Below are 10,545 nucleotides of genomic sequence, written 5' to 3'. Positions count from 1 at the left end.
AACAGCCAGGGCCATAAGGCAAGAAAAGCACCCAAATGGGTAAGGAAGAAGTCAGACTATCCCTTTTTGCTGATGATTTGCTCCTATACATAGAAAACCAAGAAACTGTGTGAAAAAACTATTGGAACTAATTGAGAGATTTAACATAGTGAAAAGATACAAGGTCAACATCCAAAAATCAGTTGGATTCCTCTACGCAAACAAAGAGATTGCTGAAAAAGAAATAAGGAAATCAATACCATTTACAATAGCATGGCTATGAAAAAAAATAAAATACTTGGAAATAAATCTCACTACTGACACAAAAGACCTGTACAAAAAAAAAAAAAAAACTACAAATCACTGCTTCAACAAACCATAAACAATCTACATAAATGGAAGAACATACCATGCTCATGGATAGGAATTTAACATTGTGAAAATGTCAGTTCTACCCAAAGCATCTACACATTCAGTACAATCTCAATCCAGATCCCATCAACATTCTTTAAGGACATGGAAAAACCAGTCACTAGTTTTATATGGAAAGGAAAGAGACCTCCAATAAGCAAAGCACTGTTGAAGAAGAAGAACAAAGCAGGAGGTCTCACACTTCCAGATCTCAAAACCTACTGTACGGTCACAGTAGTCAAAACAGCCTGGTATTTGTACAGTGACAGACACATAAATCAGTGGAACAGAATTGAGAACCCGGAAATAATCCCTCCACCTTTTGACAAAGAACTGAAATGCATTAAATGGGCAAGAGGTGGCCTCTTTAACAAATGGTGCTGGCAAAACTGGCGATCCATTTGCAAAAAAATGAAACAAGATCCATACCTCACACCATACACAAAAACTAACTCCAGATGGATCAAAGACTTAAATGTGAAACCTAAAACTTTAAAGTTCCTCAAGGAAAAAATAGGGGGAAATTTAAGGGCCTTAATTTATGGCATAAAAAGACTGTCAATCATAACCCAAACAGCAGAAGATAAACTAGATGAATGGGACCTTCTAAAAATTTTTATGCGCTTCCGAAGACTTCTCCAAAAGAGTCTAAAGAGAACCTACAGATTGGGGAAAAATATTCAGAAACGACATATCTGACAAGGGACTTCCCTCTAAAATTTATAGAAAACGCCAACACTTAAATAACAAAAAGGCAAACAATCCAGTTTAAAAATGGGCAGAGGGCATGAATGGATACTTCACCAAAGAGGATATTCAGGCAGCCAGCAAATGCATGAAGAAATGCTCATGATTATTAGCCATCAAAGAGGTGCAAATCAAAACAACAATGAAACACCATCTTGCCCCAGCACTAATGGCAAAGTTCAACAAGACAGAAAATAACAAATGCTTGTGAGAATGTGGAGAGATTGGGCCTCTCATACATTGCTAGTGGGACTGTCAAATGGTACAACCACTGTGGAAAGCAGTATGGCGATTCCTTAAAAAGTTGGAATTAGAAATACCATTTGACCCAGCAATTCCATTACCAGGTATAATTCCTAAAGAAGTGAGAGCCAGGACAAGAAGAGATATATGCACAGCCATGTTCATCACAGCACTATTTACAATAATCAAAAGATGGAAACAACCTAGGTGCCCATCAACAGAAGAATGGATAACCAGACTATGGTGCATACAATGGAATACTATGCAACCCTAAAGAATAACGTAGAATCTGCAAAACACCACATAACGTGGATGAACTTGGAGGACATTATGCTGAGTGAGGTAAGTCAATCACAGAAGGACAGATATTATAATAGTTGATTATTGTAAAAAGTCAAGGCAAGGTTTATTTATGGAAGGAAATTTTCTTTGTTGGTTACCAGGGGTGGGAGGGGCAGGGAGGAAAGACTCAAAAAAATTTTTTTTAATTAAAAATAAAGCCTCCTTTGACCACCAACCGAAACCCAGCGTCCTCCCAGATGTGACTGGGCTCAGAAGTGTATCCCTACTGGGAAGAGGTAACTCGGGGGAGGAAGTGGGAGGGGAGCTGTTGCATTGTGGTAAACTGTGGTCAATGTCATGAGACAAAGTATATGTAAACTGCTGTATGGAAAGTGAATTTGCTCTGTAAATCTTCACCCAAATCACAATTAAAAAAAAAAAGAAGTGTGTCCCTCCAGAGTTTTGTTTTGTTTTGTTGCATTTATATATTAAATATTGATGGTTCGAAGCCACTCAGCAGCTCCACAGGGGAAACACCCGGTGATCTGCTCCTGAAAGAGTTGCACCTGGAGAACCCTCTCAGACAGCACTGCTCTGTCACAGGGGCTTGCTGTGAGTTGAAAGTTGCCTGGACAGCACCAAACAACATTACACGTTTGTATGCATATGAAGGAATCACTGAGTGGTACAGACAGTTAATGCACTCGGCTGCTAACCAAAAAGTTGCCAGTTCCCGTCCACCCAGAGGTCCCTGGAAAGAAAGGCCTGGCAATCTACTTTGCAGAAATCAGCCAGTGAAAACCCTACAGAGCAGAGTTCTACTGCATCACATGTGGTTATCCGTAGAAAACGTCTTGGATGTCAGTGGTTTTCTGTAAGTACACGGATGATACCATGCTGGATGTATTGTTCCTTACCGGGCCTTTTCCACATGACAGTGCGTCTTGGAGGCATTTCCCTGTGTTTATGTGTCAGTTAACCTCATTGTTTTGAACTGCTGGGTGGAACGCCACTGAATGCATTCGCTGCCCTTTGTTTTGCTCTGGCCCAGTCAGGGGAACTTTGGTATTTTCCACTGATTCACTAGGCTGATGGACATCCCTGCACCTGTGTGCAGGTGCGCCTCTGGGTCAGAACATGTCAGTTCCTCCAGGCAGGCGCTGCACAGGGCCTGGGCCCCACTGCACCTCACACTGTGTCTAAAGCCATTGACACCTCCCCCGCCTTTGTCTCTGCCATCTGGTCCAGCCCAGATGCCCCAGGACACTCAAGCTGGGGCCCAGGAGAAAGGCAAATGGAATACTATCCAACACTAAAGAATAATATAGAATCTGCAAAACACTGCATAATGTGGATGAGCTTGGAGGACATTATGCTGAGTGAAATAAGTCAATCACAGAAGCACACTGGCTGCGAAAAGTGAGTCTGTGCGGACAGGTCTCCTCTGCGTCCCAGAGGGCCTACCCGGTACCTGGGCAGCAGAGAGTGTCTGCAGACTGACTTGTGTGGCATAGGATTCTCTGCCCCAAAAGCTCCAGCCCCATCTCCCGTCCTGTGCCCTGTCCAGCTTCTCTCGTTGCCAGCTCAGCGGTAACCCGATCCAGGTCAGCTGGTGGAGTATGAGGTAGCGTCTCGCTGAGCGTCATGGTATTTTATTAAATCCGAAATGTGATCGCTACCGTTGTCACACTTTAGCACCCCCAACAATCCCCTTGCAAATGAGAAAAACAGAGCCTCCCAAATGCTTGTCGGATGACATCAGGGAAAGCACATGGAGCCCGCCCAGGGGCCTGAGCACAGGACCCCCAGCAGCTGTCAAGCTTGAGGAAGGGCTGGGGGCTAGGGGACTGTTTCTATTTTCAGGCAGAGCAACGTGGAGAGGGAGGCCGGATGTTATCCACTACTAACTTTTTCTCTGTATCTGGGCCTGTAAAGGCAACGTGGGTTTTTCAATGCAGTGTTCATTAGCGTATCAGGATTGCTGGTCGCGGGGTGCATCTATCTGCATAAGACACTGGGGATCTGGGGATCAGAGACCTCAAACCGAGACCTGTGGGGGTCAAGTAACTGGATAATGGAAAGTGACACAAACCCAGTGGAGACTGAGGGAAGTGGAAATGGACAAAGGAGGCAGCTGCAGTTCAATTCTGAAGATGGTTGGGTTGTTGGGCTAGAGGACTGGACCCCCACAGAGCTGCAGTGTGTGGATTCTCAAGAGTAGCTGAAAATCTGGAGCAGGGAAGGGGCCTCCCCTGAGTTTTCATGTCGGCCATTGTTTCAGAAAACAATTTTAAGGACTGAGTGGGCCAAATAGATCTCCAGGCCAGTTTGCAAACTCTTCCCTAATGAATGTTAGCAACATGAAAGAGACACTATCAGCCCAGTCTCTTTATCCCTCTGGAGCAGCGCTGCCCAACAGAACTTTCTAGAATGAAGGAGATGTTCTACATCTGAGCATCTAGGACAACAGTCACTTGCTGTGGTGGTGGTTGCTGTATGCCATCGAGTCATTTTCCACTCATAGTGACCCCATGTGACAGAATAGAAGTGTCCCATAGGGTTTCCTAGGCTGTCATCTTTACACAAGGTGAATGCCAGCTCTTTCTCCCACAGAGCTGCTGGGTGGGTTTGAACCACCAACCTTTCAGTTAGCAGCCGAGCCCTTAACCGTTTGCACCACCATATCCTTAGCCATGCTATGGCTATTAAACATATGAAACAGGACTCAGGAGCTGAGTTTCCAGTTTTACTTCATTTTAATGAATTTAAATATAAATGACCGAATGTGGCTAATTGCTACTGTTTTAGGGAGCACAGCCCAAGATTCTCTGCATTTAAGGAGTCCCCTAGTGCTCTGCTTCTTTAGGAAGGCACTCGCTCTTGGAGAAGGGAGAGAGCAATTAGATCTGAGACTTCCAGACATCCCTTAGGATCCTGGGGACATAAAGAGAAAAGGATGAGGAAGGATGAGTGGAAAACATTTACATATGAGAAATCTGCTGACTCAAGAGTGCCGACCCACGGTCTTTAAGAATAGGTTCTTTGCTGGGGGTTATAGGAAACCCCTGCCCTTATTAATGTTTTAGATGTGTAATGGGGTAGTGGTAAGGCATTTGGCTGCTAACCAGAAGGTCAGTGGTTCAAACTCACCAGCTGTTCTGCAGGAGGAAGGTGAGGCAGTCTACTTCTGTAAATATTTATAGCCTCGGAAACCCAGTGGGGGTCTCTATGAGTCAGAATCAACTCAATGGCGGTGGGTTTTTCATTTAAAAGTAACCTGGTTGATAGGGAAATGTTTGGAGACTGGCCAGTTCTTTTCCCAGCACTGCCCAAAGAGTTTCTCCACTAGGTCACCATTTAGAGGCTGCCATCTTCACCATCTACTCCAACTCCCATTTGCCCATGACTGATCCCTCAAAAGCCACTTGGTGGACTTCCCTGCTGCCGTTGCTATCCAGGCCCATCAGAACACGCCGTGGCTCCTGCCCAGAGCACTGTCACTGGCTCCTCCAGAGCTGTCAGACTCTGGGCACCACAGAGGTATGAAGTCCTGTGCAGAGACCCAAACAGCAGCTCTTGGACTCTGAGTCACTTGCTGCAAAGCAGCCCCTGGGCCAGAGTGTGCCAAGGGCACTGAGGACAAACCTGTCATCTTTCACTAAACTTCCTTCCAGTTCAAAGCCCGCTCAGGGGACCAGGGAGGGAATAGTGGCCGCATCATTCCTGCCACCAACCCCTGCTCACAGTTTCTAGCCCAGCTCCCTGCATAGCACCCAACCTGCCCCATGCCATTCTCTCTGCCCCGTAAAGCAATCTCTTTCAATTCCTTCAAGCCAGAGAGTCTCCACACATCTCTGTATCAACCAGGTTACCTTTATATATCTTGAAAAAATTAATGAGTGTAATGTTTTCCCATAATCTCCCAGCAAAGACCCTATTCTCAAACATCCATGCAAGCCTGTTCCTTTGTAAAAAGAAATCTGTTCAAAATATTGGAAATACCATTCCTTCCAGCTTCTGCCTTCCTACCAAGGGTCCAGAGATGTCACAACCAATTTTGTTCTCAAAAGTCAAGCTCAAGTTCCAGGTGCTTCTCCTCCCCCTAGTACTCTTTGCAGGCAGATACCTGCCCCTTCTCTGCCCCATAGAAATTACCTTGCCACCAAAATGTTGAGTTTATGACTCTTAGCACAATAATTAAAAATAACATGTGTGCCAGGCACTGTACCAGACACTTTAAACAAAGCATCTCATTTCTCCACACCTCACCCTTTCACTTGTAAGGCAGGTTGAGTTATTATCTCTGTTTACCAGCAGACTACTGAGGTCACACAGCTGGGGAGTGGTTGGATCCAGGACCCAAGCACCCAAGGTCAGATTCTGGAGCCTGAGCTCTTAGCCAGTTCTGCAGGGTCCAGCCTGCCATACTCACAGTTTTTGCCTTATCACCATACCAACTGAATGTGCTTCACATTGGAGGTTGGTGTGTGTCGTGTGTGTATGTGGTTTCCATGGGGGCACTGCATCACTCTTACCTCTTGGTTGCAAGTGACAGGAATCCAAATCTAGCTAGCTGACACTGAAAGGTCAATGTATGAGTTTCCAGTGGCTGCTGTAACCAATGACGACAAACTCAGTGGCTTAAAACAACATAAATTTATTGTCTGACAGTTCTAGAGGTCAGATGTCTGAAACCAGTTTCACTAGGCTGAGGAAGTTTGGGGCACAAAGGTTAAGTGCTCTGCTGCCAACCAAAAGGTCGGTAGTTTAAACAGCTCCACAGGAGGAAAGACCTGGCCATCTCTTTCTGTATTAACAGCCTAGGAAACCCTATGGGGCAGTTCTACTCTGTCTTACAGGATCACTATGAGTTGGAATTACCTTGATGGCACCCAACAGCAGGTCAGGGTGCCAGCAGGCCTGGTGTCTTCTGGAGGCTTCCATTTCTTTGTTCTTTTCCATTTATGTAGCTGCCTCTATTTCCTGACTTGTGGCCCCTTCCTCCATCATCATAGCTCATCCCTCCGGGCTCTCCTTCCATCATCGTCTTGCCTTCTCCTCTCTGCAGTCAGATGTCCCTCTGCCTTCCTCTTACAAGGATACATCCTCATATTCCAGAATAGTCTTCCTAACTCAAGACCGCTACCTTAATCACATCTGCAGAGTCCTTTTCCCAGCTAAGGTGATATCCGCAGGTTCTGGGGATTAGGACCTGGATGTCTTTGGGGGCCATTATCCAGCCTACCACAGTCACGGGTGGTCTAGCTCCAGTTGTTGCTGGATCCAGGGAATCAGAGCATGTCATCAGGGCCTCATTCTTCTCCCTCTCCTTCGTCAATTCTCACATCTGCTTTTCTTCAGCAGCTCCAGGCTTGATCCCACCATTTAGCATCCCCAGTGAAAGGAGAGTCTGCTGCCCAAATGTCCCAGCCAAAACCCCAGGGTTAGTTCTCATTGGCCAGGCTTAGACCACATGGTCATCCCTGAAGCAATCACTATGGCCAGAGAGATCCTGGGTCCCTCTGACTGGTCAAGCCTGAGTCATACACCCGCCCATCTTTGTCATCTCCACCCCACTCCATGGAGGAGGTTTCCCCAAAGAAGACTGAGAGGGCATGGAAAACACCATGTCATCGGAGTATATTAAGTGGCAAGCTCTTGAGGTGGTACACATAGGAAGTGCTCAGTAAGTGTTGGCTAGTATCTTAGATTGTAGGGCACAGAGGGTTACTTGGGAAGGATGTACCTCCAGAAGCTAATGTTTGAGAATACAGGGGTCACTAAGAAGAGGAAGACAGGAGAGCTTTCCAAGCAGAGGAAACATCATGAGAAGGCAAAGCCTTCCACAGTCCTGACTTTCACCTGTCCTCCCAATGTAATGTTATTAATAGAAGCTCCTTTCACTTAGGTATCTTGGTTTGGATGATAAATTATATGATCAACCTCCATATAGCCAACCTGCTCATTTGTAAGGAAACCAAAGGCAAAAGAGGAGGTGAGACTTAACCCAAGGTCACCTGACCTTCAGACCAAAGCCCAGACTGGAGCTCAGGACTTCTGACTCCCAGGCCAGTGCTCATTCCACCCTCAGATCCTGCAACGAGTTCTTAGAAGCTGCATCAGATTAACAAGTCATGTCTCTCTCTCTCCTCTTCTTGCCAAATTCTCCACAGGACTGTGACCAGATCCACGTCGATGACGTCTCATCAGATGACAATGGCCAAGATTTAAGGTGAGAATTTTGAATGGGTATAGGGACGGTTAGATGGGTGAACAAGCTAAACAATTAGTCTAAATGGAGAGTGTATCCAAGATCATATATAGGGTTGGCAGACAATAGGCCTATAAGTTCATGTGAATGATCAGAATTCCCGGGTGTATAGTAGAGCTGACAAGGGGCAAGGTTATGGTCATTACTTGGTCACAGCCAGCGACCCAGAGGGACCGAGTAGTTGATCCTGCGGGCTTGAGACCATAGTCGCAGGGGACATCAAGCTCAATTGGTGTAACATACTATACAAAACATTGTTCCACCTACTACTTTGGCGAGTAGCGACTGGGACCTTAAAAGCTAGGAAGCTGCCATCTAGATGCAACAACGGGTCTCTCCTCGTCAAGAAGAAAGAAGAAAACCAAAATTAATGGAAACAATCAGTCCTAGCGACTGGTACACCATCCAATCTGCAACCTATACAACTATGAGACCAGAAGAACTAGATGGTGCCCAGCTACCACTGCCATCCACTTGGAAGGGATGTAGGAGATCCTGCATAAAGAGGGAGAACAATGTGGTACAAAACTCAAAATCATTTGGAGGCAAAAAAAAAAAAAAAAAGAAGGTGGGGGCCAGGTTTGCTGGTCCAATAGAGCCTGGTGTAACCACTGAGACTATGGCCCCTAGTTGCCCTTCAGGTCTGGAATTGAACCCACAGCTGTGGTTTCCAACCAAACAAAGTACAGGCATGTGAGTTAAACATTTACCTCAAGTAGACACACGCCCTGGAGAGAACAATCATGGGAGAAGGAAGGGCTGCTTATGCACAGGGAGATAGCTCAGGGTGCAGAAGAGTATGAAGGGATGGACACTGGGAGGAGGTAACTATGGGGAGGAAGTGGGAGGGGATCTGCTGCATTATAAATTTTGGTCAATGACATGAGACAAAGTATATGTGAACTGCTGTATGAAAAGTGAATTTACTCTGTAAATCTTCACCCAAATCCTAATTTAAAAAAAAAAAAAAATGCCCCTTTGAGATCCTGGATAGGGTGGGACAACAACATGGAACAAAACTCAAAATCATAAAAAAAAATTAAAAAAAAAAAAACAGATTTACTTGTCTGATAGAATCTGGTGAGAACCCTGAGACCATGGCCCCTAGTTTCCCTTCAGGTCTGGAATTGAACTCACTCCCATGGCTTCCAGACAAGCAATAGACAGGCATATAGGGTGAACATTTACATCAAGTAGATACACCCCTTAGAGCAATCAGTCATGGGAGAACAGAAAGGCAGTGTTTGCACAGGGAGATAGCTGGAGGGATAGGAATGCATAGGAAACAAGGACACAGGGAAGAGGTAACTACAGGGAGGAAGTGAGGAGAGAGCTGTTGCATTGTAAGGAATTGCAGTCAGTGTCATGAAACAAAATGTGTATGAACTGCTGTTTGGAAAATGAATTTGCTATAAACTTTCACCCAAATCACAATAAAAATTTAAAAAAAAAAAAAAGTCAAGGTAATAAGGGGAAAAAATGCCCCTCCGATTGTCCATCAAGCTCGTCTTCCCTAGGAAATGGCAGAGGATGATGGAGCAGAAGATAGTGGAGGGTGATCAAGACGAGAGGGATAGTCATGTCCAGGCACGTGATTCCTGCCCCACGTTCCCGTACCAGCCAGAACTGGGACTTGTGTTTTCTCCAAACTCAGTAATCACAGCCCCGCTCCTCTCTTCAGCATTACCTCAAATCATTGAGGCTGAGAGGTCTGCAAATGCTTTGTGACTCCACACCCGTAGTTTTCCCCTGCTTCCAAAAGTAACGCATGTGTAGAAACTCCAGCCACCCTCCCTGACATGTCCCCCAAGATCACCACTATTAAGACTTTGGTGTATAGTCTCAGTAAACCTGGTAACCCTTGGTTAAGAAGTTGCTGCTAGTTGTCAGCAAGTGGATTCTGATTCATGTTGACCCCGTGCATGCAGAGTAGAATGGCCTTTTAAGGTTTTCAGGGTTGTCACCTTTCAGAAATAGATTGCCACCTGCATTGCCAGGCATCTCTGGGTATGTTCGAACTGCCAACCTTTCAGCTGGTAGTCAAGCGCTTAGCAGTTTATGCAGCTCAGGAAGAGTTTAGTATACATTCCTTAAGAGTTTGATACACATTCTGCAAAGGTTTTAATGCATTTATTAGTATACATGTATTACTTAGCATAAAAATTGGTACAGTTGATAAGAACTATTTCCTGAGTGAATAACTGTGTCTGAGTTCTAGGAGCAAAGACTCTTGGGACATGGATTCCAGAAATAAGGTACTCAAACACTCAAAACAAGACAGTTTTCAGAGGACTGTAACTGAAATGTTTCAAGTCTGCTCCTGGGGAAACTTCAGAAACCCTGACCCATCATTAGTCTGTGCTTATCCAAAATTATTACAGTTCAATGCCTCTAAAACAAATAAAATCCATTGCCATTAAGCAGACTCATAGCGACCCTATGGGACAGAGTAGAGCTGCCCCACAGGGTTTCCAGGGCTGTAGATCTTTACAGAAGCCACATTTTCTCCCACAAAGTGGCTGGTTCAAACCATCAGCCTTTTAGTTAGCAGCCACGTGCTTAACCACTGCGCTACCAGGGCTCCTTTCAAGCCTCTAAAACCAAAAAAAAAA

At 45.3% G+C, this 10,545-nt stretch overlaps 1 protein-coding gene across 1 annotated transcript in view; it reads left to right on the top strand.

The window, feature by feature from the left end:
- The window catches only part of EYA2 (EYA transcriptional coactivator and phosphatase 2), a 255,369-nt gene that overhangs the window by 217,504 nt on the left and 27,320 nt on the right, over positions 1-10,545 (top strand). Inside the window, 2 exon segments of the mRNA XM_042780627.1 lie at positions 7,836-7,894; positions 9,451-9,524. Coding sequence (XP_042636561.1) covers positions 7,836-7,894; positions 9,451-9,524 — 133 coding nt within the window.

The sequence above is a fragment of the Orycteropus afer genome, unplaced genomic scaffold (assembly GCF_000298275.1).
Source record: "Orycteropus afer afer isolate SDZICR_OR568_19922 unplaced genomic scaffold, OryAfe1.0 scaffold00049, whole genome shotgun sequence".
Classification (NCBI taxonomy): domain Eukaryota; kingdom Metazoa; phylum Chordata; class Mammalia; order Tubulidentata; family Orycteropodidae; genus Orycteropus; species Orycteropus afer.
This window is presented reverse-complemented; position numbering and strand designations above follow the sequence as displayed.